At 40.8% G+C, this 27,467-nt stretch overlaps 1 protein-coding gene and 3 non-coding genes across 4 annotated transcripts; all 4 read left to right on the top strand.

The window, feature by feature from the left end:
- Positions 1–89: 89 nt before the first annotated feature.
- LOC108879306 (DNA-directed RNA polymerase I subunit RPA1-like) lies at positions 90–27,001 on the top strand. The gene is given in 35 exon segments (XM_051069126.1): positions 90–179; positions 335–483; positions 762–872; positions 1,040–1,125; positions 1,483–1,571; positions 1,813–1,890; positions 2,339–2,456; positions 2,714–2,855; positions 2,987–3,169; positions 4,178–4,300; positions 4,434–4,661; positions 4,756–4,863; positions 5,036–5,182; positions 12,039–12,230; positions 12,447–12,596; positions 12,858–13,041; positions 13,204–13,286; positions 14,133–14,291; positions 14,829–14,927; positions 15,036–15,188; positions 15,376–15,458; positions 16,091–16,256; positions 18,089–18,212; positions 18,437–18,543; positions 18,655–18,854; positions 19,346–19,513; positions 20,711–20,846; positions 21,131–21,285; positions 21,394–21,523; positions 21,656–21,763; positions 22,975–23,253; positions 24,491–24,691; positions 25,529–25,646; positions 25,723–25,887; positions 26,492–27,001. Coding segments are annotated over 34 exon segments (4,782 nt in total). The 5' UTR covers positions 90–179; positions 335–375; the 3' UTR covers positions 26,593–27,001.
- On the top strand, positions 5,488–5,624 carry LOC127142131 (small nucleolar RNA SNORA5). The gene has a single exon (XR_007812629.1). It is a non-coding gene; the product is annotated as a small nucleolar RNA SNORA5 (small nucleolar RNA).
- LOC127142129 (small nucleolar RNA SNORA5) lies at positions 13,352–13,488 on the top strand. The gene has a single exon (XR_007812627.1). It is a non-coding gene; the product is annotated as a small nucleolar RNA SNORA5 (small nucleolar RNA).
- On the top strand, positions 17,175–17,311 carry LOC127142130 (small nucleolar RNA SNORA5). Its single transcript, XR_007812628.1, has one exon. It is a non-coding gene; the product is annotated as a small nucleolar RNA SNORA5 (small nucleolar RNA).
- Positions 27,002–27,467: the final 466 nt, after the last annotated feature.

Genomic DNA, 27,467 nt, shown 5'->3' with positions numbered 1-27,467 from the left:
GGTTTACTATTCTGTGTGTGTGAAGTTTAAGTTGAAATTAAATCTTTTTGCTTCTTGTCACTGTCTGTTATTTTTTTCTCCAGGTGTGTTCAACCTGCTGTCAGGACTTCAACCAGTGTCCAGGACACTTGGGACACGTGGAGCTACCTCTACCAGTATACAACCCACTGTTCTTTGATGTAAGCATGTCAACAAAATGCACTACACACGCATACATCATACACATGCGATGCCCGCATGTTTACAATTGACTGTTATTGGGTGTGCTCTAGTATACCTGCTTTTAGAAATATTTACCAATATTTTTTCCTTTTCTGTCACTCTCCTCCATTAGAAACTCTACTGTTGATTCGTGGTTCCTGTTTGGCGTGCCACATGTTAACGTGTCCCCGAGCTGCCATCCACCTGCTGCTAAACCAGCTGAAATTACTGGACCATGGAGCCATGCAACAGGTCTACCAAACAGAGCAAGTTCTCAACCAGGTGTGTTATGCTTGTTGTGGAAACTCATTTTGGCAGGATTTTACAGACACTGTATCCAAAAATAAAGCAACTATTGTTTATCATTGTAATACTTATTGCTTAATCTGGAGGAGAGAATTGTGATGTTCTTACTGTGGGTGGTGCATAGCATCTACTTATAGTGATTCTATAGTAATTATCACCTGATAGGTTGGCAGTAGGTTGCTCTACCTAGCTTAGTGGTGTTGTGTAATTATATATAGCATTTATTTATGGATGTGTGTGAAATGTGTGGTCAGTACTTGGAGGAGAATCCCAAAGCCACTGGAGATGAGATTGAGCAGGTGCTGAAGGAGTTTACAGACACAGTAATTGAAGAGGACACTGAAGGTTCAGAGAACATCAAACCAGTGAGTACACACTTATACACGAGTACAAAGATATGCAGTCACACTGACCCTCAAATAAACACACACACACACACATAGACTGTTTATTATGATTTAAAAGCCATGCTGTGATATACACAGTTTTTAGCCAGACCTTGTTTAATTTAGTTTGTGTGTGTGTTTTTCAGATCAAACACCTTGTTGAAAAGAAGAGCAGTCTGATAAATGACTTCTGGAGGATCCACATGAAAACTAGGAAATGTCCGTGGTGCAGGTAACACGATGAAAATGACGAAGCAATGAGCTTAATTCTCATTTAATTTGGTCTGAAATACTCTATGTAGCAAACCTTAGCCCTCACCTCCATCATCTTATGATTTGTCTTATGTAGCCACTCATACAGTACTTTCATACATATACTGTATATATACATACATACATACATATATGGAATCAACCATGGTGATAAGAGTAATTCTTCACCTAAGAATTAGAACAAAGGACTAAAAAGTTAGCTGGCATAGTGATTGTGTGTGGTATTGCTTTGCCATAGATATTTTTAATGGTCAAATTCCTAATGGTCCACTTCTTGGTGTAATCGTATTTGTTTTTGTTTTTTTTGTCTGTGTAGGAGCGGCAGGTTTTACAGTGCGTCGCGAGCACAACAGCAAGCTGATTGTCACAATGCATCAGGAGCACAGACCAGTGACAGTACTGATGGTGAGTAATTCATTTTAATTTGAGTATATTTATTTTTGAACACATGGTTAACTGCTGAGTGATTGAGTCATTTGTGGGAAAGAGCCAGTTTCTGTCTTTGCTTTTTTGGAGGTGATGTGTAACTAGTAACTCTTCACCACCTTTGGTACCTATTTTATATCCAGGCTAACCTCTGCCTGTACATATGTACACACAGTAAATCGCTCTGACCTAGCTTTGGTTCATGTGTTCCTTGCATTAGATCTGATTGCTGGAAAGAGGGTCTACCTGACCGCTAGTACTGCCAGAGAACACACCAGCAAACTGTGGGAGAAAGAAGGTAGGTCAACAGAACACAGTCCACCCTGTGAATAAAACTGGTAATTATTGGAGCTTTGTGGTGCCAGTCTTTAAACATTTAAAGATGAACATTGATGAACAAGTGTGGTCTCATCAGAGAGCATGAATAAACAGTAACATTTTAAAGGTATAGACAAACTGAATTGTAGGTAGTAAATGTCTAAAGATGGGTAATAAAGATTTTGTACTGATGTGTGACATACTTTTCAGGCTTTTTTTGTCTGTTTGTTATTATTGATTTACTTAAAGTTTCTGTGTGTGTGTTTTAAACCATAATTAAAAGTGCTATATACATAATAATCACCAACGTCCTTTTTGTTTCTCTGACCATTTTGTGGATTCAGAATAGAGTTACGAAAAACAGCTAAAAGCTCCTCCATTTTTGGTGTTGAGAAGGAAGAGTTTCCAAAATATCAAAAACTTTCCAGGTTTCTTCCTGAAGTGTCTGTTCTCTGGGCTGGAGGAGGACACGGCATCAAAGGATGGAGAGAGAGGTTTCTATCCTGACCTCTTCTTCCTGGAGCTGCTGGTGGTCCCACCCTGCAGGTACAGTATTTAAAATGAATATGAAGTCCATACAATACTTACAGCTTCAACTAGAACTTTTTTGGAAACTGAGAGCAAAACAAATGAGTGATTGCTGGGAGGGATACACACACATGCAACATGATTCATGTTGTTATGTAAGTAGTATTTATTTTGTGTGATGATTGGAGCTAAAGACCAAATCTATCCTGATACTATGATGTTAACCGAGGTGTTGCCTTCTCTTACCTCACACCTCATCCTCTTCTACCTGTCAGGTATCGTCCAATCAATCGACTTGGTGACCAGATGTTCACTAACGGTCAGACAGTCAACATGCAGGCTGTCATGAAGGACTGTGGAATCATAAGGAAACTGCTGGCTCTCATAGCTGGGGAGAAAACCCCTCAGGAAGAAGAGGTGAGATAGTGTATGCCTGTGATGAACTGTAATCCATGTTAGCATAGCTGCACAGATCCAGTTAAAGCATCTTATTATTGTGGCCACATGGTGATGGTGAACAGAACATTTCCTCTCCTCATCTTCTTCAGACTACTGAGCAGACCCCCTGAACAGACAGACCAGACAGACAGACGTTTCTGTCGGGGATCCCTGGACAGACATTAACAGACAAACTCTACAACATCTGGATTCGACTACAGACCCATGTCAACATTGTCTTTGACAGTGACATGGACAAAATGATGACAGAGAAATACCCTGGAATCAGACAGGTATCACATCATACACAAATATTGTGGGTAACACACAACAGCACAGTGTAACATAACACATTCTGTCTGGGTTAGACCACGTTTTTCCAGCTGCCTCTTACCCGTTGCTTCAACGAATCACCACAGTGATCCATAAGGCTCTTAGAACATGGTAGAATAAATGACAACATAGTGTAACAGTCATGGTAGGGTACAGATCTGTTACAGTTTACAGTACCCCTGTTAAATCTTTTATGATGCTCAACTGATGACAGTTTCCAGTCTGTGCATTGTGTTGGAGATGGTGGCTAACAGTTGACTCTTATGGAGAGACACAGATCCAGTCATGTTTATTGCATATAAGCACTGTGAGATCTGGATACAAGCCTGGACTCAGGAAAACTATACTAAAAATATACTAAAAATCATAATCAACAGAAACTCATAATACTAATGAATGAACTGTAGCCACACTTAGTAACAAGTTGTATGGCCAACAAGTCTCACCAGGATCAATGACCTTTTCTGTCACAAACTACACAAAGACACTACTGATACAGATGGATTAGTACTGATAGATAATCCCTCTAGATGTCAGTATAGTCACTGTCTCTCTCAGATAGGCCACACGTGGATATTCTCAGATTGATGTAACAGTCAAACGCTGATCTGAGAGATACAAGCCCAGTCTGACTTGTTACCCTGGCGATGGGCTTCATAGCTGCATCATCACCTTGGATACTATGTGGCCTGGTATCAAATATGAGATATAAAATAACTTAAAAAATATGAAAAAAGCATAAATATTTACACCTTACAACTATCAAATAAAGGTGAAAGAAAAAGATTTTGCTCTACATACAACAGTTAAAAGCTTAAATTATGTATTTAACAACATGCAAGTAATATGCAAGAGGCATATGCTACAATGGCATAGTGTAGCCAATCAGCATTTAACAGTATAATATTTCCTTTTTGTTGACTGATGAAGAAATTCCAGTTATCTGATTGTTTCCTCTCCTCTGCCAGATCTTGGAGAAGAAGGAGGGATTGTTCCGGAAACATATGATGGGCAAACGAGTGGACTACGCTGCACGATCTGTCATCTGTCCAGACATGTACATCGGGACCAACGAGATAGGAATACCCATGGTACATCTGCCTCTGATTAACTAAGAAAGATCAGCTAACATTCTTGTGGAAGGGGATCATCAAGATTGATCACCAGAGCTCAAGGTTTGTTGTAGAATTAAACACTGTCGATCTCTTTTGTATTTTTGTGCAGGTATTTGCCACTAAGCTCACATACCCTCAGCCTGTCACTCCATGGAACGTGAAGGAGCTTCGTCAGGCCGTCCTTAACGGGCCTAACGTCCACCCCGGTGCCTCAATGGTGATTAATGAGGACGGCAGGAGAACCATCCTATCAGCTAGCAACCTTGCACAGAGAGAAGCGGTGGCCAAGCAACTGCTGACGCCCTGTCCTGGTCCACATAAGATGCCAGTAAAGATAGTGAGTTAAATACTCATGTGCACCCGGCAGTGTAAGTTATCGTGTTACTGTCAGTGGGACAACTCTTCACTCCTCTTGTTTTCTGTGCCTCCAGGTGAATCGTCATATAAAGAACGGAGATGTTTTGTTACTCAACAGACAACCTACTCTGCACAGACCTTCCATACAAGCCCACTGTGCCCGCATCCTACCAGGAGAGAAGGCAAGATCTAATCAATCCAGGATAATTAGTTTTATTGTGATTTATTATAGAAACAGGGTTGTGTTTGAAATAAATCTGTTTGCTGGTCTTCATCAGCTGCAGGATGCTGCTCCATTGCTAGGTTTCTTGGATATATGACAATTTTTTACCTTATGTCAACTTGATGTTACAGGTATTAAGGCTCCACTATGCTAACTGCAAGGCGTACAATGCTGACTTTGATGGAGACGAGATGAACGCTCACTTCCCTCAGAGTGAGCTGGGCAGAGCAGAGGCCTACACGTTAGTCAGCACTGACCAGCAGTACCTTGTCCCCAAGGTGGGTATATACACACTGTACATGCTGGACTGTCACATTACACTGTTTGCCACAGTTCTCAACTCTAGCTGCAGTTATCTGATTATGTTTATAAAGAGGGCTGATCATAGACACATTATATCAGTGAGTGTTGAGTGAGTATCTAGCTAACACTGCATATGATCAGTCTGTCTGTTCTTATTGGCCTTGAGGCCTGTGTCACATAGTCATCTGGATAAATCCAGTGAGTAGAACCTAGAGCCCTATCAAATGTCTAATATGGACTAAGATGTACAGTAAATGAATAAAAGACTCTTTAGAAAGTTGGCAGCCTTGTCAAATTCAGTGCTTCCTCCACAGTGGATGCCACTGGCCAAAATGGCTGCCACAGTGAAGGTGTAGTTCATGGGCCCCACGGTGCTTCAACGTGGCCACTGGGGATAAATATGTACTACACACAGACATTAGCTGAGCGTTAGCTGAGCACTATTGTGCTGCTTTGACTGATAGTTGGTGTCTTAACTTTATTAGCTATAGCCTGTCCAGGAAACTGAACTTTAAATGTGAATAATGTGCTAATACAAATGTTCCAACACAATAAGAAATTAAAGCTGCGAGCAGCGTTGAACGGGCCCTCGCACCCGGCGCCCGTCGGGGGAGCGGCGACCGCGGGACCCCGGCAACCGCGGGGTCAACGCAGGTCGCAGGGCACACGCTGGCGTAACAGTTCACACTTCCGAGATGTAAAAATTTTAAATAAAAGCTTTTACGCTAATTATTTTCTGTGATAATATTTTTCAGAGCTCATCATCTGTGACAGCTCTTGGCTCTCCTGACTGTAACCTCTCTGTGGCAGCTTCTCACAGACTCAATCAACTCCTCTTCCCCTCCCCCCTCAAACACAAACACAAACACAAACACACACACACACACAGATACCCCCTCCCAAAAGGAGATAAAACTCAGTTTTAACTTGAGTTTACAAGCTTTGAGCTTTGAGCAAAAGCATTTTTTTGCAAGTTCTGTTATTGGGTCCATATATAAATCATTTATGCTTAAACAAGGGTTATAATGAAGTTATTTGAACAGTGAATATCTCATCTGCCTAAAGTCAGGGCGAAGCCACTAACCAGCTGTAGGGATGGGTATCATTAGGATTTTATCTTTATCCATACAGACCCCTATCAGTCCAGCTCAGACTGTTACTGGTTTAAGAGAGTGAAGTTTATAGCAATTTGCAAAATTTGGAGATTAGTGACAAACTAACCAGTTAGACTACATACAGACAAGCTTTCATTTTAGCTGTTAGTAACAGTTTGCCATGAGCTTAACCAGCGTGCTGTGCTTCGTGTTAAACATGTCATGAGACTGTGGACAACGTTTGAGCCAGCTTTGACATCTGCAGATATGAGTTTCTGAAGAGGGGCCTGCTGAGGTTAGATGTGCTGAATAATATCCATTTTCATATCAGAAAAAACACTGCATTAAACATTGTCTTAGCTCACTGAGCTGAGGTCAACAGGTAATATAACCAACCTGTGAGGTGGCTCACCCCCGTAAGATAAACACATAAATGATCCCTGATAGAACCGATAATTAAAGGCACATCAGTGACAGGGAATGCTATTAAAACTAAACTATAAACTGGTGACATTAACTGCAAAAGAAGATTTTTATTGATACATTTCAGGTAGAATTTAGTTTTCAATAAGGAAAATGCTGTAAGAAACCTGAATTTGTTGCAACAAATTTAAAATAAAAGCTTTTATGCTAATTATTTTCTGTGATAATATTTTTCAGAGCTCATCATCTGTGACAGCTCTTGGCTCTCCTGACTGTAACCTCCCTGTGGCAGCTTCTCACAGACTCAATCAACTCCTCTTCCCCTCCCCCCTCAAACACACACACACAGACACACACACACAGAGACCCCCTTCCAAAAACCCATCAAAGAGTAATACAATGGCTCCATCTGTAGGATAAAGTAGAGAGTCGCAACAGGAAGTTACCCCAAAATCTGAGGTTTCAAACAGGAAGTTGGGTTTCCGAACTTTGACGGGCCAGAACCGGCACACGCTTCGACCCAAACTCACAATTTTCGGAGGACTTCTTCCAAAAATTGTCAAGGAGGGGCTGACAACATTTGAAGTGAATCTGGTCACCCGTCTAGAAACTGGACATCACACTATAAAATATGTCATTTCCTGCTATAAATAGGTGGTGCTACAACAATTGTATGAATATTGACATATGGATGTGTGCAGATAGGTACCATTAACAATCCTGTAAAGTTTGATGCAGTTTGGACAAAGTATGGCCGAAATATAGCAAAAATAAAGCAACTTCCTGTTTCGTGGCGAGTAATCGAACTTTGAGGGGCCATAACTTCCACGCCCTTCAACAAAAACTCAAAATCTGCCGCAATTTAACATCGTCTATGTCTTAAGAACATACTATTAAGTTTTGAAGTCAATGGGATAATGCGTCTAGGACTAGTTCGCGTTCAAGCGACCCCTGGAAATGGCCAAAAACACACAATTTTTTCACCTTCCGGTCAAAATAAAAATACTTTCTGTTGGGTTTAGAATATGGCTCCAAGAGACTTTTTGGTGCGTCATGGGATGTTACATATGTGTGCAGATTTTCAGATTTTTAGGCGCAACGGGCTTGAGGGGCTGTTCCGTTTAAAAATGTAGGTGGCGCTACCGAGGGCATTTTACCACGCCCATGCTCAAGACCCCTAAATTATTAAATTTTTCGCCGTGCCTGACGCGTCTGCAAATTTTGGTAAGTTTTCACGCATGTTAAGGCCCTCAAAAAGCCGATCTAAGAGGCGGAAAAAGAAGAAAAAAAATAATAATAATAATAATAATAATAATTAAAGCTGCGAGCAGCGTTGAACGGGCCCTCGCACCCGGCGCCCGTCGGGGAGCGGCGACCGCGGGACTCCGGCAACCGCGGGGTCAGCGCAGGTCGCAGGGCACACGCTGGCGTAACAGTTCACACTTCCGAGATGTAAAAATTTAAAATAAAAGCTTTTACGCTAATTATTTTCTGTGATAATATTTTTCAGAGCTCATCATCTGTGACAGCTCTTGGCTCTCCTGACTGTAACCTCTCTGTGGCAGCTTCTCACAGACTCAATCAACTCCTCTTCCCCTCCCCCCTCAAACACAAACACAAACACACACACACACACACACACACACACAAACACAGAGAGAGATACCCCCTCCCAAAAGGAGATAAAACTCAGTTTTAACTTGAGTTTAAAAGCTTTGAGCTTTGAGCAAAAGCATTTTTTTTAAGTTCTGTTATTGGGTGCATATATAAATCATTTATGCTTAAACAAGGCTTATAATGAAGTTATTTGAACAGTGAATATCTCAGCTGCCTAAAGTCAGGGCGAAGCCACTAACCAGCTGTAGGGATGGGTATCATTCGGATTTTATCTTTATCCATACAGACCCCTATCAGTCCAGCTCAGACTGTTACTGGTTTAAGAGAGTGAAGTTTATAGCAATTTGCAAAATTTGGAGATTAGTGACAAACTAACCAGTTAGACTACATACAGACAAGCTTTCATTTTAGCTGTTAGTAACAGTTTGCCATGAGCTTAACCAGCGTGCTGTGCTTCCTGTTAAACATGTCATGAGACTGTGGACAACGCTGAAAATATTACTTTACTAACTACTGGCTGAACAGGCGCTTTGACAAAGAAAAGGTAAAGGCCAGCAGCTTTTACTTTTCAATGCACTTGTCGTCAACTTGAGTGGCTTATATTCAGCTGGTTCACCTCGACGCCGGTGGATGTAGACATGCACTTTTCCTGTTGCCGTACACTGAGTAACACGAAAAAATCAGCTGACCCCTTGTGAAATTTCCTAACTGATCAAAACCAAACTGTAAAGACAGCATCAATCCACGCTCAGCTTTGGTCAAGGGGAGACATATGGTAAGATTACATGAATTCAAAATAACCTACAATTCCTTCAAATTAATTTGAAGCCAGTTTAATTTTTTGAGCCAGCTTTGACATCTGCAGATATGAGTTTCTGAAGAGGGGCCTGCTGAGGTTAGATGTGCTGAATAATATCCATTTTCATATCAGAAAAAACACTGCATTAAACATTGTCTTAGCTCACTGAGCTGAGGTCAACAGGTAATATAACCAACCTGTGAGGTGGCTCACCCCCGTAAGATAAACACATAAATGATCCCTGATAGAACCGATAATTAAAGGCACATCAGTGACAGGGAATGCTATTAAAACTAAACTATAAACTGGTGACATTAACTGCAAAAGAAGATTTTTATTGATACATTTCAGGTAGAATTTAGTTTTCAATAAGGGAAACAGTGTAAGAAACCTGAATTTGTTGCAACAAATTTAAAATAAAAGCTTTTATGCTAATTATTTTCTGTGATAATATTTTTCAGAGCTCATCATCTGTGACAGCTCTTGGCTCTCTTGACTGTAACCTCCCTGTGGCAGCTTCTCACAGACTCAATCAACTCCTCTTCCCCTCCCCCCTCAGACACACACACACACACACACACACACACACACACACACACACAGAGACCCCCTTCCAAAAACCCATCAAAGAGTAATACAATGGCTCCATCTATAGGATAAAGTCGAGAGTCGCAACAGGAAGTTACCCCAAAATCTGAGGTTTCAAACAGGAAGTTGGGTTTCCGAACTTTGACGGGCCAGAACCGGCACACGCTTCGACCAAAACTCACAATTTTCGGAGGACTTCTTCCAAAAATTGTCAAGGAGGGGCTGACAACATTTGAAGTCAATCTGGTCACCCGTCTAGAAACTGGACATCACACTATAAAATATGTCATTTCCTGCTATAAATAGGTGGTGCTACAACAATTGTATGAATATTGACATATGGATGTGTGCAGATAGGTACCATTAACAATCCTGTAAAGTTTGATGCAGTTTGGACAAAGTATGGCCGAAATATAGCAAATATAAAGCAACTTCCTGTTTTGTGGCGAGTGATCGAACTTTGAGGGGCCATAACTTCCACGCCCTTCAATGAAAAGTCAGAAACTTTTGCAATTTAACTTCGTCTATGTCTTAAGAACAAATTATCAAATTTTGAAGTCAATCGGATAATGCGTCTAGGACTAGTTCGCGTTCAAGCGACCCCTGGAAATGGCCAAAAGCACACAATTTTTTCACCTTCCGGTCAAAATAAAAATACTTTCTGTTGGGTTTAGAATATGGCTCCAAGAGACTTTTTGGTGCGTCATGGGATGTTACATATGTGTGCAGATTTTCAGATTTTTAGGCGCAACGGGCTTGAGGGGCTGTTCCGTTAAAAATGTAGGTGGCGCTACCGAGGCCATTTTGCCACACCCATGCTCAAGACCCCTAAATTCTTAAATTTTTCGCCGTGCCTGACGCGTCTGCAAATTTTCAGGAGTTTTGACGCATGTTAAGGCCTTCAAAAAGGCAATCAAAGAGGCGGAAAAAGAAGAAAAAAAATAATAATAATAATAATAATAATAAACCGAACGAAAACAAGAGGGTCCTTGCAACTCGTTGCATGGCCCCGTTGGGCCCACGCAACTCGTTGCTCGGGCCCTAATAATAATAATAATAAACAGACCGAAAACAAGAGGGTCCTTGCAACTCGTTGCATGGCCCCGTTGGGCCCACGCAACTCGTTGCTCGGGCCCTAAATATAAATAGTAAGCTACAGCTGCCAGTTACATTTCAACAGAGCAGAGCTGCACTATGATAATATTAGATTATTATTAATATAAATATTATAGCTTATGAAAGGCAATGTTACACTGTCAATGGTAACAGAAGATGTACCTAAACATGTTAATAAAATCATCCAGTCTAAAAAGCCTTTTAGTAAGTTGGGAAGCTGATGATGATGATATGGTGAACAGAATAGAATTTTTGAAGTTTGTTTTGGTTATATGTTTAGTTGATTTTGATATGCTATTTAATCTCCATGTCCACATTCATTTGCATTATACAGTAAAAGTGGTTCTTGTATCAGGCCCGGGTTTCGTTCAGTACATTATTCAACTAACTTAGCAGTCCTCCACTCTATTCATATATTCTATATGAATCACCACAACTGAGCCACAGCATCACTTCATACTGAAGCTCACATTAACAGGGTAGATGCATTCACTATAAGGGATTTATAGTTTCTGACTTCCCTTACTCCTATCAGGACACTCTTTACATGTTGTACTGTAGAGTAACAAGGAGTAAACGGCCACAGCAGAGACTGAACAACAGAGTCATCTATATTGAGATACAAATTTTCCATATCAGGTTATCTCTCACTACAGCAGCCTGTTTATCGGTTGCCCCAGTGCTTGAATTTGAATAAGAAAATGAGCCTTGCCACTAAACCAGCAACTGTACACTGAAATGATACAAAAAACGAGTGGGCCTATAGGTACAGTGTCAATAAATATACGCTGCATAGTTCACATAATGCTCAGTTATAAGGGAGAGTTTGTCTGACACTCTTTCTTTTAACCACAGTGCTTTATGGCACCCACATAAAGCCATATGCAAAACAGGATGTTTGATGTGTGAGATTTTGTTAGATTTGTTGTCACATTGATACTGTACATATAAAGGCACATATATATATATATATTCAGTTCTAGGATGGTTAGAGGAGTTCACATTCACCAGTAAGTGACAGTGCACACACAGAGCAGTACACAGGTGCTCAGAAATGATAAGTACAGGTACTCTATATTGTTGAATACTAGCCAACTTCACACTGGCAAGTCATCTTTTTGTTTTGTCGCTTATATGTTCTTCCACATATGCTCCCAGCACTCACATAGTTTCTCTCTCTTTCTCTTTCTTTAGGATGGTAAACCTTTAGCAGGTCTGATCCAGGACCACATGGTGTCAGGAACGAGAATGACGATACGAGGCTGTTTCTTCACCCGAGACCAGTACACTGAGTTGGTGTACAGAGGACTTACTGACAGACCAGGCAGAGTCAGACTGCTGCCGCCGGCCATACTCAGACCACAGCAACTATGGACAGGAAAGCAGGTAAACACACTTGTGACGTTTTAGTCTGTGTCTCAGGAGATGCTCTGGAGGTGCTTTATGACAGTGCAAGCTGATGAAGAGTTTCACTATGTTCAGTTAGTGTCTTTTGCTTTATACAGGACAAAACATGACTGTTGATAAAGCACTTTTTGACTTTAATGCCCCTGCAAGCTCAGCTTGCTTATGTTTACTAATTATTTTGGTGTTTTCTTGCAGGTGGTGTCTACGCTCCTGCTGAATGTAATCCCACAGAAAGCTGTGCCTCTCAACCTGGTTGGCAAATCAAAAATTCCCAGCAAAGCATGGATACAGGTCCCACCACGTGCTGCTCCGGGGTACAAACCTGAAAGCATGTGTGACTCACAGGTATACAGAGATTTCACGCTCCAATCCAAATCAACATATCAGCATTGATCCAGCCTGATACAAACGTGTTTTGCTTTTGTTTGGCATATTAAAACTTGACTCCAGCAGAATGTTGAAATGACTCATATGATGTTTGAAACAAGCATAGACAGCAAATTGTGTAACTATTCATATTTAGGCTAAAGTCCAAAGAGAGACAATATTTATTTGAATGTTTGAAGTTATTTAGGTCTCTTTGTTCCCTTTCTCTTTGCTTCTCAGGTGGTGATTCGTCAGGGCGAGCTGTTGGTGGGGGTTCTGGACAAAGCTCACTATGGCTCCTCAGCCTATGGTCTGGTCCACTGCTGCTATGAGCTGTACGGAGGGGAGACCAGCGGCAAACTGCTCAGCTGTCTGGCTCGACTCTTCACTGCCTACCTGCAGCTGTACAGAGGCTTCACTCTGGGTAAGAACCCAGATACAGTGAATAAAACACACACCAAGCTATTTGTTACGTTTCTGCCACTGAAATATTACAGACAGTACAATCAGCATTTGTCACTTATTGTGTGTAATGCAGTGAGGATAACAGCTGAGAATCATATTCAAGTCTTGTGTTTTGGTCTAGGTGTGGAGGATATCCTGGTGAAACCAGGAGCCAATAAGCAGAGGAAAAAAATCATTCAAGAATCACTGAAGCTTGGCACCAAAGTGAGTTTCAGCATGCGCAGTGTTTGTGTTGATGAAACAAATAAAGTGGACCAGTCCACAGTAAATGCAGCCTTGTCAAATTCAGTGCTTCCTCCACAGTGGATGCCACTGGCCAAAATGGCTGCCACAGCGAAGGTGTAGTTCATGGGCCCCACGGTGCTTCAACGTGGCCACTGGGGATAAATATGTACTACACACAGACATTAGCTGAGCGTTAGCTGAGCACTATTGTGCTGCTTTGACTGATAGTTGGTGTCTTAACTTTATTAGCTATAGCCTGTCCAGGAAACTGAACTTTAAATGTGAATAATGTGCTAATACAAATGTTCCAACACAATAAGAAAATATAAATAGTAAGCTACAGCTGCCAGTTACATTTCAACAGAGCAGAGCTGCACTATGATAAAAATAAAGACAGAATGGTGTGACGGGAAGTTAGGTTAAATTAGGGCATGTGACCTGAGCTGCAGAGATATTGGACAAGATAATATTATAGCTTATGAAAGGCAATGTTACACTGTCAGGGAAAAATAGCCTTTGAAAAGATAAATTGGTAAGCCATGATGATGATTATATGGTGAATAGAATATTTTTTTTGCATTAAATTTGTTATGCTTATATATTTTATTTTAGTTGATTTTGATATATTTCAACTCCATTTCCACAGTATTTCACATAATTATGTACAAGTGGTTCTTGTATGAGGTCCATTGTCTTGGAGGCAAAATTGTTTCAGACTCCACAGATGGTGGTTTAACCTTAAATGAAATACTTTTAGCAGAAAGGGGTGGAAGTGTGTTTTTCTAGTGAAAAATCAGACTTGTTCTTGTCCTTTGTGTTTTTCAGGCCCTCCAGGCAGCCTTCAACCTGCCCTCCAACATGGATCAAGCTGAGGCTCAGAGCCGCTGGCAGGACGCTCACCTCAACCCAGACCAAAGAGACTTCAGCATGGCCGACCACAAGTTCAAAGAAGTGGCCAACCAAGTGAACAATGATATCAACAAGGTATCCTGTCACTACTACTGCTACTAGTACCAACACTACTGCAACTGCAGACAGTCAGCACAAGTGACTGATCTGCTTCCTCTACTCTTACTTGTGTTAGAACACCCAATACCAGCAGAGTGAAATGGAATTGAAACACAGACTGTTTCCACCACAGGAACGGTTACAGGAAACCAAGATCTTTGCCTGTGTTTAATTTACTTCTTGTTGGTTAGCTCTAAGATCAGAATAAAAATGTCCCTGCTCTGTGTGGAGCACTTTCCAAAGGTTTGGTAATTCAAGGTTTGTGGTTCTGGAGGAAACATGAGACAAAGGCCTCTATAGGTCCTAGTATAGCAACTTCCTGGTTGAAAAAGGCTTGCAGTTACTGTCAGTTGCTTCCATCTACATCCTGTATGTGGCCATGACATATATGTTATGGCCACATACAGGATGTAGAACAGCAGGTCTGTAGATGGCAGGTGTTCATACATCTTTACATATTAGTGGTGCATGTGGTTGGACAGATGATGAAAATGCAGGTTTGTGTGTCCCCAGGTGTGTATGCCAATCGGACTACATACCTCTTTCCCAGACAACAACCTTCAACTGATGGTCCAGTCGGGAGCCAAAGGATCTACTGTAAACACCATGCAGGTAATACCCCCTTTTTAAACTTACCTTAACTATTTTCTCATATTTCATTCTCTTAAGACTCTTAATCCACAAATATCCTGACCTGATCTGTGCGTGTGTGTGTTTCAGATTTCGTGTCTACTAGGTCAGATCGAGTTGGAGGGCCGCAGGCCTCCACTGATGCCCTCTGGGAAATTCTTGCCGTGTTTCCAGCCATACGACCCTGCACCCGGTGCTGGAGGCTTCGTCTCTGGAAGGTTCCTCACAGGCATCAAACCACAGGTACACGAGGAGTGTTTATTTGTTGTGGAGAGGACTCATTTTATACTCTATCTCCTGTTGAGGACTGTGATGCCAAAAACACACAGTAGACCTCTGTAGCTCCTGCACCACTGCTCCTCAGACATTTATGAAGACTCTTGTTACTTAATGATGTGTTTTCCTCTGTGTGTAATCTGATCACGTTCAGGAGTTTTTCTTCCACTGTATGGCTGGCAGAGAGGGACTGGTCGACACAGCTGTGAAAACCTCCAGATCAGGATACCTGCAGAGGTAATGTAAACTTCACTGCTTCATAGACCAGAAAAGGCTGCAGTCATCTTAAAACATGGTCACAGAGACATTAAAGTCACATTTAGTGTGATTATTTTTTTTCCTGTCTCTATCAGAAGCTCTTTCAAACGGATTTGCATCTTAGATACAGAAACGCATGAAACATTTTTGATTTAACAGGCGTGTTTGCATGAGGGCTGAGAGGGAAATGGAGATGCGTGCTTAGCTTCTCAGGCAGAGGGGAAAAAAATTATTCAAATCATTTCAGTGACATGCTAACAGTCAGCTGCTGTTCAGCAGTTATTTTGAGGTGTTGGCTTGCTCTGGGCACTTGTCTGACTGATGTTCCAGTTTAAAAACCAACCTCAGAGTTCTCTTTGAAGTGACAGCATGATACAGCCCCCGGAAGAATTATTAGTTTTAACTCAAACACACTGAGAATTTAAGGATGAATTTCACCATCTTTGGAAGGGAAACACTGCTCCCTCGCTGCTTTTGCAAATGTGCAATAGTTCATGTAGCTCGTAGTGGGAAATTATATCTGATGTGACCCAAAGCAAAACAAAACCTCAAACATCCGTCATCTTGTTTCTCTTTCTTTTCTATCCTCCCTCGCACCCTCTTCTCTGCAGGTGTGTCATAAAGCATCTGGAGGGTTTGGTAGTGCAGTATGATCTAACAGTGAGGGACAGCGACGGATCTGTGGTCCAGTTCCTGTATGGCGAGGATGGGCTGGATATCTCCAAGACTCAGTTCCTGCAGCCGAGACAGTTCCCCTTCATAGAGGACAACTACGAGGTAGCACTGAGTAAAACACAAACACAGTGTTGTTGTGGAGTTGTGGCCATGATTTTCATTCTTTTTTGAGAACACCTTGACAAGTGCACCATATTAATTAATTCTTAGAACTGTTTTAGCTCTTTTCAGGTTCAGTTAAACTGAAAGTGGAAGAGAGGCTGTAAACACAGCTGCAGGCGACATTATTATCTATAGAAGTGGTTTTCAAAGTCCTCTCCTTTTCCAGAACACTTAAGGCAACTGCTCAAGTCTTGACCCTCTTTTTTACTATTTATTTTTGGAGCTAGAGTTTCTATAATTTAGTCTGTATTTGCTGACATTGGAGCTATCAAAATTGAATTAGCTTTTTGCAGTTGCTGTTTGCAGTACATCCATGGAGATCCAGACCAGTATGATACTAAATAAAACTTAAAGACATGGTGGAGTTTCGGAGTTATAAGTAAGGAGCATCTCTTTTTCTATGATTTCCAAGCAGATTTGTGGATGCTGGATGTGGATGATGTCCTCAGGTTGTGTTCGTCACTGTGACTTGACTTCTGCAGATTGTCAGACAGTGTGTAACCTGTAACCGGGGCAGACGTGACACCTTTTGAATATAATTACACATTTTACAAACAAATGAAAACCAGCAGTGGAAATATGCCTTTGTTTGTTCATGTTAACTCTCAGATTCAGTGAACTTTAGTTGTTATTAGGTCGATTTACACTTAACACTAAATTGGGTTTTGGCTGAACCACAGGTGCAGTTTCAACCACGGCTTGTGGTGAAAAAAGTAATATGCTCAAAAAGAACATGTGGCAATTGGTTTGCAAGTTTTAAACCTAATCTGAATCCTAAACCACAGCTAATATCATGACAGCAACAGCCTCTGACACAGATCTGATCCACAGCCGACAGTAAATTAAAATGAAAAAGAATGCAGCCTTGTCAAATTCAGTGCTTCCTCCACAGTGGATGCCACTGGCCAAAATGGCTGCCACACTGAAGGTGTAGTTCATGGGCCCCACTGTGCTCCAACGTGGCTGCTGGGGATAAATATGTACTACACACAGACATTATGTGGCATGAGCTGAGCTAGTATTGCACTGCAGTAGCTAGGACAGTTACCAAGTTGACAAACTGAAATGTTTGCTTTATAACTGGTAAATAATCTCAGTAGTTTCCCCTCAAGTAAATTCTCTTTAAATGAAGACTTATGGAAAACATGCTAACTAGGTGAAAAGACTGATACCACCCTCATGTCTCTTTTGGGGAAATGGCTATCTTAGTTCTCTCTAAGGAGAAAAAAAAATTTAAAAAAAGGATGTTTGATGCATTTTCAAATAGTTAGAGCAAGTAACTTCCTCTAAATCTACAATTAGTCTTCTATACATTTTGGTTTGTGTATGGGTTAGCAACCAAGATGGTTAGACTGCATTAGAGGTGTTTCCCCAAAATAGTGAACTTTTACATTACACATCTTGTTACAAGTTATTGTTTTAAAATTTGCTCAGCTGAATGTTTCACATTTTACTGCACCTTCCTACTCAGAAAAGCACATATCACTTTATAACTGCAAAAGATCTGTTTGATCTGGTACTAACCCGTTATGTGAACACTTGTGGTGCCCAGTCTGTTCTAGGTTACATAAGTCCTGGCTGTATGTTTTGTTTTACACATTACACACAACATATTTGCACCCACACACTTCACCTGTGCGCACCACACACCACTGACTTTACTGATTACCACAGCCCACACTGTAAATAGCTAACTTAAACAGCTCACAGCCCACAAACAGGTAGAACAATACGCTGAACAGAACCAACCATATATTCCCTCTTTCTTTTAGGTCATCCACAGATCCCAGGGCCTTGACAAGATTCTGGCACGTTTGGACCCTCAGACTGCCAGTCAACACTTTGCAGCCATCCAGCGCTGGAAGGCAAAGAGAGAGTTGGCATGTCCACGGAGAGGTACATGACAACTAGGCAGTAAAATAATGTCACATCTTCAGTGCTTAGACCTCTGTGACTTTATCATCAGATTTATCATCACTTGGGACTCATCGTGGCTGCATTAGTGGATCCTTGGATCAGGAGAATTCATGGAATGCACAGTGAAATGTTCATGACACATGTTAACATTGCTTTTGGGAATATATGTAATGTTTATGTATGTGTGTTTTAATCTATGTCAGGTGCGTTCCTGTTGTTTTCTCAGAAGAAGTCGGCCAAACTAAAACAGACTGAGCAGACCACAGAGCCAGGGTCTGCGGTCTGCGGCAGAAGTGCTGCCGTACTGCAGGTATTTACACACAACAAAGTGAAGGATTCTTCTGATTCAGTGCCACACTCTGTTCCTCCAGCCTCAGTACATACGCAACCTCAGTACATTTGAACTCTGCTCCCTCCGCAGCTCACACAGCAGTGGCACTCTCTGGATGAAGCTAGCAGATCAAAATACAGCAGGAAGTCCTCCCGCTGCCCTGAGCCCTCGCTGGGCCTGTTTAGACCAGACGTCTGCTTTGGATCAGTGTCTGAAAACTTCCACGACATCACAGAGAAATATCTGCAAAACACAGGCAGGACGAGTCAAGACACACTAGATGCCCACAGGTACTGAACGTGAGAGTTTTCAATTGGGTAAAAAAATGTCGATACTATAAAATGCAGTGTAATTTCATGAAGCTAGAAAATTGAAAGTGTTGAAACAACATAGGGAAATACTTCATATTTGTATTCATTAGCAAAATATGCACACACATTCAAATTTCTTAGTGTTTTGCTTCCTTAACAAGAGAATAAGGTCAAGGGATAAATGGAAGGATCCATATTCCCCAATTAGAATATTAAGAAGGCTTCAGGCCCTCATTTGATTTGACTACATGCTGCAGCACAGCAAACAGACTCCCTTTAAATGTAAACTTATATTCGTGGGAAAGGCTCCTCTCTGTGGCTCATGGTGTCGACAGTGCAATTGTGCTTGTTTTTTGAATAACAAAAAGGATGTTACTGCCATTTTTTTCTTTATTTGTGACATGATCTTTACCTGTTCTGTCCTGCTGTGAAGTAAAACAAGCGTCATCCTTCTCTCTCTGTGTCCTCAGCCTTCGCCAGCTGTTGCACTATAAATGGCAGCGTTCACTGTGCGATCCAGGAGAAGCGGTGGGTCTGCTGGCAGCTCAGTCCATAGGCGAGCCCTCCACCCAGATGACCCTCAACACCTTCCACTTTGCCGGCAGAGGAGAGATGAACGTCACTTTGGGAATTCCTCGGTAATGTCACCTCCTTACCTTTTACATACATATTCAGACATTATCCAGGGAATACACAGAGCTTTGACAACCAGTGCTCTAAATGTTTCAGTCTCAGCCTCAGTTATCAGATCAGCCTGCATGTCCTTTACTCAACTCAAATTTTACTGTAGTTACTGAAGTTAATGTAAATACCACTTCTAACACAGACCTTTCTGACCCATTAGCAGTTAGCATATACCTTTTAGGCAATCATAAGTTAACATACAATGTAGCACTGATAAAGTGCTATAGTATGACAAATAAATATCATATGTTACCTGCTTTTGAAAAATGGAGAAATGTGCTCAGCAGCTGCAGGTGATATATCTGTACAAAAAAGGCAGGAGAGTTCACCTTTAATGAACCTTGTCTGTGTTCTACTCAACACAAAATCTGAGCTTTGGACATGTTACAGTGTTAAAAAATGTATACCCAGTCACTGCAGAGTTGGAAAGATGCATAATGTTATTTTAGTAGTTCTCTAAAAGTAAACACACCAGTCTATTTTAGACACTGAATTTATTTAGTTGCAGTACATAGAATACATTACATATTGCAAAATAACGTACAAATAAATAACTGGAATGGAATGGAAAAGGATTTCTGTCCCACTCAAACACAGCAGAAGGTTGTGATATGAAAGAGCTGACTTATCCCAGCTGTGGTCCTACAGTATAAAGTGAAACCACAAGAAAGCAAATTGCTCATACATTATACTAACCAGCACAGGCTTTTCAGAAGTTTGGTAATACACCACACAGTCATACAAAGAGTTATTACTGACTAGTGATTGAGCACTGACTAGTGCACAGCATTGGTCTCCCATCTAGATTGTTTCAGATTATTGTCAGTATGATTTTATGAGCTCACAGGTTTGTCTTTGGGCTTAGTCTTGTGGTTTTGTGATAATACACTTTGTTGGTTTCAACTTTTAAAACCAACAGCTAGCGTGTCTGTCTCTGCTTGCAGTGTATACCAGAAATTTTATCAGCAGCTTTTGAAAGTTTGAGGAATACGAGCAGTGATGTGAGCATGTGTTATTACAACCACATCTTCACTGCCACCTCTATCTATCCCTTCAGTTATTTCACCTTCCTCCTGCTTCATCCATCCAACCCCTCTACCATACTTTTCCCTCTATTTCTCAATCTCTCTTTGTCTCTCTTTGTCCCACAGACTCAGAGAGATCCTGATGGTGGCCGGCTCCAACATTAAAACACCCATGATGAGCGTTCCAGTACTGAACAACAAGAAAGCCTTGAAGAAGGCCAAGATGCTCCGTAAGAAACTCACAAGGGTGTGTCTGGCTGAGGTAAGGATAAGCTCCTCTTGTGTTTTCTATTCATCCTCCGTCATCCTCCCTTGTCTTTCGTTTTCATTGTGTGGCTTATTTGGTGTGTTGTGTTCTTGTTTTCTCATGCCAGCAGTTGCCACTGTCTTCCCTCCTTTTGTGTCCTTTTTTGCTTTCTCATTTCTCACAGTTTGTTTGGACGTGTTCTAACCTGTTTGTGTTGCCTACCAGGATGTGCAAAAAGGAGGACGCATGGGAAAGAAATTTTCAGAACTCACCACAACCCCATGTGTGTGTTTGAACAGGTCCTGCAGAAAGTGGACGTCGTTGAGTCGCTGCGGATTGAAAAACACCAAAAGCTGCGGACATTCAAAGTCGCTTTCCACTTTCTGCCCCATGAGCGTTACTGTGATGATAAACTGCTATCGCCCCAGCAGATCCTCCACTACATGGAAACAAGGTTTGTGTGTGTGTGTGTAGGCACTTTTTAGTCCCCCAGCCAGAGTCCAGTAAGGAATACCCTGATATCAACACCTCATCGTCTCCCCTTCACGCTCTGTCCTCCCAGGTTTTTCCGTCTCCTCCTCGAAGCCATTAAGAAGCGCAGCGCCAAGCTGGCCTCAATCGCAGTGGAGACAAGGAAGGCCACCCCCAGAGATAAAGACCATGATGGAGATGGAACGGCTGACACAGCAGGGGTCTGTTTTTAACTGGCTTGTCTTCAATTCAGTATTCTCTTGAGCATTGTTAGTGTTGGTATTTTTGTCAGAGATTTTTTCCTCCTTGAAAACCAACAAATCTGAAGTATCTTTTTCATGTTCATTCATCAGTTAGATGATGGGGAAGGAGAAGAGGAGAGAGAGATTGTCGATGACCAGGGAAACGAAGGAGACGCCGACGCTTCAGATGCCAAGAGAAAAGGCAAACAGGAAGAGGAGGTATGAGGAGAGATAAAATACTTCATGTTGATTCTTGTGATTCATGTGATTGGAGCCAAATCCCTGACTGTTCCTGGAAAGCTCAGTGGTTAGTTAGTGCATTGTTTTAGACTTGTCTGAACATTTTCATCTTATCTGCGTCAGATTGCAACAGATGCAGAGAGATGAGGGATGAGGTGTTACAACTGCATAGCTGTTAAGAATGAGATCTTTATACCTCTGTAGTTCTTCTCACATGGTGAAGTTATGGTCATTTTGGTGCAGTTAGCTGCTGATCTAGTCTACAGTGTTTTCATTCTTAGTTGGACAAATTAGCATTTTAGCTGCAGGGATTGCTGTTGTTTTGCAGTTATTTAAATACATACATATGTATACATACACACACACACACATATATATATATATATATATATATGTGTTTCTGTTTGTGTACTTGTGTATCATTTACCTGTATAAACCTAACTGCATTTTAAATATAGCGTTATCACACTGACTCAGAGTAGACACTGTGCATTTAACCATGAAAATAGAGTCTAATTTAAAGATTTTTTCAGAGCTTTCAACCACATCTCATGGTTTTGATCAGTAGATTTGCTCACTTGTAATGGACCTAGGTCAGTTTGCTCAGGTGAGAAAACTCTATCCACTGAGGAAGGCAAGAGAAATCTAATAAGGTTCCAAGGTCAAGAACATATTTATGTTCATCCACACTCTGCTGCATTAACTTCATTTTAATATCAATTTATCTGCTGATTATTCTTTTGGTTCAGTGATCAGTTGTGTAGTTTGTAAAACATCAGAAAACAGTGCAAATACCCATCACAATATCCTAGAGCACAAGGTGATGCATCTCAGTGTCTTGTTTTGTCCAAAATTCACATTTAAGAATCTGGAACCATCAAATGTTTGGTGGTTGTGCTTGGAAAATGACAACCGACAAAATGAATTTGATCAACTAATCGATTAATCGACTAATTGTAGCAACTGTATTCGAAATAGTCTGACTACCATGCAATCCGCTTTTCAGACTTGCTTTTGAACACTGTCAAGTTTTTCTCTCTTAATAGTCATCTAAAGATACAATAAGGAAAAACAGCCCAGTAATTACCAGCATAAATCTTACACTGTTCATATGTGGGAGTATGATGCATCCAGCACCAGTGCAGTATCATTATAAGACAGTTGACAGCCATCTTTGTTTCCCTCTGCAGGTGGACTATGAGAGTGAGGAGGAGGATGGGGTGGATGATGCCGAAGATAAAGAAGATCAGGGGGAGGAAGAGGAGGAGGAGAATGTGGAGAAGAGCAGTCAGGAAGAGTCCCCACCAGAGTCTGCAGCAGGGAGACTGGAAAGCAAGAGGAAACGAGTGAAGAGAGGGGGAGGAGAAGGAGATGAGAGCTTGACTCAGATGAGGATCAACTCTGTTCTGGAGTCCAACCCAGCGATAGAAAGATACTGCTATGACCACCAGCGTGAACTCTGGTGTGAGGTGAGTTCATCTGTGTTACCCAAGCAGACTAAAGCAAATTTAGATGAAACCTCTTGAACCAGTAATGAAATCTCTTTGTGTACCACATCCCTCTGTGCTAAAGTACAAGATGAAAGGCCTTATCTCTCCTGTAAACTGGCTACCTGTCAGTTAATGCAAATATGTGAATCATGTTAAGTCTCATAATAGCTAACCATTTACTTCTATGAACACTTTATGATGCTGTTTTTGAGCTTTAAATGTACTGCAGTTTGTGCACCTCAAACCCATCTATTAATCTTACTGCAACACATGGCTAAACAACAAACGGATAATAGCAGGAAATAAACATCACAAGGCTGGACTGAAGGTATTAAAATAGTCAAATCAAATCAAATCACATAAAAGGAAATTTTGCTGAAGATATATGTGGTTCTCACAGGGCAGTTTATCTATTATTATTATTACTAACTATGAGCGACACCTCCGCAGTCTGGTTGCCACAGTGTGCTTCAGACTTCAGTCTTCTTCTGAGTCATAATTCAGTCAAATCTGAACACACAGACATGACACACATATTTGTAGGTTCATCTAACACTTTCCAATACTGTCATTATCTCCGATTTCATTTATTCATTATTCATTTATTCATTTCAATGGTGAATACATTTCTAAAATAGTTTTTTTCCGTATCAAAGTAATACACTGATAGATGTCTTTGTATCCTCAGGCATATTGCAAACAGGAACTGCTAGTAGATAATTCAGTGTAGTTTTTACTATGCTAGTTTGCAAAAAAGTAAACTAATGACACCATGCCACAATTATACTTCTTGTCTACATCCCCCAAGGCATTATAGGAGCTGTAGTTCCAAAACAGCATGTGCATGATTATCCCCCAGATAAGAAGTTAGACAAAGAATAGCTGTTGCTGTCCTTGTCTAGAGTTTAATACTGGTTCATTGATACAAAAGTGACTCAATAAACAGCTAGCTCAGGCATTATACAGGATATCAATAGCCACATGCTAACCAATCAAAACTGAGAACTCTCAGCAGCCATGGTATAGAAGTACTGACTGTGTAAGATACAGTATGGTTTGTTTCCACATAAGAAGCCTTGATGTCTAAAAAGTGCTCACAATGTCACGAGGTTATTTTTGACATTACTTTGAAACATTTTTTTCTTTTCAAAATAATTCAGCCTTAGTTTAATTCTCCCATTCACCCTTCATCCACCTGCTGTCTCCCTCTTTATAGGTTGACCTGGTCTTGCCAGTCAGCAAGGTGCACTTCGACCTGACCTCGGTCCTGTCGACACTGGCCCAGAACGCCGTCATCATGGAAACCAGGGGCCTGACTCGCTGCCTTCTGAGTGAAACCACAACAAAGAGCGGAGCAAAAGAGACGATTCTCAACACGGAGGGGATCAACATGCACGAAATGTTCAAGTACAGTGATGTACGTGTTACTAAAACTTGAGGACATTTTGGAGGTTTTTTTAAATAGAATGGTGAAGAAATTCACCATGATGTAGCTACTTAAAGTCAAAGTGAGTAGGGGAGTGTCCTGAAATTCAGTGTGTTCCAGGGTGTTTTGGCCACAAATTGACTTGAAAGCTTTTTAACATTTACTGGAGTGAGATACCTGCATGTCATTCATTCACAGGCAAAACACAAATTTCTGATTTGTCCAGTTATTTTGATTTGTTAAAATGTTAATTTAAGATGCCTCTAATTATGTGTTCATTTCCTGAAAAAAGGCCTGAGAAGGTATCAATAAGTCAAGTCAAGTTTTATTTTAAAAAGTCTTTATTTTCTCTTGCATGCATGTAGCTAGAACCAGTAAATATGTGGAAAATGACTGAAATTATTGATTAATTGGTTGCAGAATTATTTTCTTTTGATGGATTAATCAGCCATATGACTATTGACTATATATAATTATGGCAACTCCAAAAAGAATGACTTATTTTGACTAGTTAAACCATTGAATCCATTTTCTGGGTTCTGGGTCCAGGTCACATTAAGTAAAGGAATGATTATTGTTTATATACTCCAAATATATGTATATATGTATTTATGTCTTCTATGAAGATGTTTTGATGTTTATATGCCACAGATCCAAAATGACAGTTGTAGATCAGTTCTGACTATGTAAGATTTTATTGTCAGATAATCAGGGAGATCATGATTAGAGTTAATTGCTCAAGAAATTGTGTAGTATATTACGAAACTGCACATTTTGATCTGTTTGGTGATAATCACAACATTGAGACTGCATTTTTTTTTTCTTCAGATCTTGGACATCAACAGGCTGTACTCCAATGAGGTGCACGCCATGGCTAACACCTATGGGATTGAAGTGGCTCTGAAGGTCATAGAGAAAGAGATCAAAGATGTATTTGCTGTCTATGGTACGTACTCACACTCACACAATTAAAATGCAGACAAAGAGGCTTTCAGAACCACTCACATTTAGTCTGTTTTCAGGTATCGAGGTGGATCCCAGACATCTGTCTCTGGTAGCGGACTACATGTGTTTCGAAGGTGTATATAAACCTTTAAACCGGCACGCCATCAGGTCCAACTCCTCTCCTCTGCAGCAGATGACCTTTGAGACCAGCTACAAATTCCTCAAACAGGCTACCATGCTGGGTGAGAATAGGGTGTCAATAATTATGCAAAAATGATAACAAGGTTTTCTACACACTGTTAGATTTTTGTAGCTCTTTGTGTCTTGACTGAAGGTGAGAAGAGATAAGAAGTCACACTGTATGTAGAGAGTAGGGAAGATAGTTATTGGTTAAAGCTTTTTTCAGAGTGAGGATGTTAACTGCTTTGGGAATGATGTGCTATGACTAAAACTTGACACTGCTCAAGTGACAACACTATTCAAATCTTAGATAGCCTCTGGGTTTGTTTGGCAAAGGTGCTGACTGTAAATGTAACGTGTGTAATCTATACTACTTGTCAACCTTCTGCAGTGGTATATTTACGTCAAACCACACAGAGGCCATGAATACTAAAGGTCTTCACAGTTACTAAACTCAGCTTTCCATTTTTTAGATTTAGGGGAGGAAAGTCAAGACTCATATTTCAGAGTAAATCAGTTTCCTTTAACCGTGATACATTCTGTGAAAGTTGATAACAGTGTTTCAGGGAGTTTGAAGCCTTTCTGGATTCCCGTCACAAGTCCTCACCCATTGCCCTGAAGCCGGTGGTGCCCTTATCTTTGTTTTTTTTGTTTCTCCTTTTTCAGGGTCACATGATCAGCTGGTGTCACCGTCGGCCTGCCTGGTGGTGGGGAAAGTAGTCAAAGGTGGAACAGGACTGTTTGAACTAAAACAACCTCTGCAGTAACAGGAGAGAAACATGACCTGAGTGGAACGTCTTTCAGTTCTGCCGTCTCAAACCCCTATAACACACTTCAGTCCTCTGACAAATAAGTAAAGAGCTTTTTTCTCAGGTCCTACTCAATGTAATGAACGTGTTCTGTCATCACATTCTCACCAAATGTTACTAAATGTTTGTGGTGTGATGAAATTTCCTGACTGCATTGATTTGAAAATGAATGTAAGCATAAAATCTGGTAGATGGCCAATTTACAAAAACGATATTTTTCTCTTTGTATTTAAAAATGAAATTTAATAATACATTTTAAAAGTGTATATAATTATATCTCAGTGTTTTTCTTGCCAGTGTCAGATCTGTCATCTTTTTTAAATTCATATTATGGAAACTGTGATATAAACTGGATGTAACACTGTTATTATTATCTGTTACTATTAGTCTATGGTTACTATCAGAGGGCTGTTTTTTCCTAAGAGCGGAAATGATGGTGAGTTTCCTGGCCGCTGATTGGCTGGTCATCTAACGCTAGAGATGAAAAAAATTGAAGCTGTGAGGATGAATAGCTGCTGGGATAGCTCATCAGCTATTCTGTGTAAAGGCTTCGTTATGGCGCAGCGTCTGTATCCATGGAAGGGTAAGTAATCAAGTCAGTAAATATTAAAGAAGAAGTGGTAGTTTAAAAGGATAAAACTGAGTGCAAAATGGCTTAAAAGGCCTGACATAGCTAACGTAGTTTGCCGTTTGGTCAGCTAAAGCAGACGTGCAGCTAACGGTTACCCCAACGCTAATAGTGAATGGTATCCATAAGAAAAGGTTTAACATACTCGAGGTGCATTATTACATTTTATTGCTGCTGAGTTTCCGGACGTTGTCGTTTGCCTCTT

Source organism: Lates calcarifer, unplaced genomic scaffold, assembly GCF_001640805.2.
Source record: "Lates calcarifer isolate ASB-BC8 unplaced genomic scaffold, TLL_Latcal_v3 _unitig_605_quiver_1309, whole genome shotgun sequence".
NCBI classification, from domain to species: domain Eukaryota; kingdom Metazoa; phylum Chordata; class Actinopteri; family Centropomidae; genus Lates; species Lates calcarifer.
The sequence above is the reverse complement of the archived record's forward strand: the minus strand, read 5'-3'. Positions and strand labels throughout refer to the sequence as shown.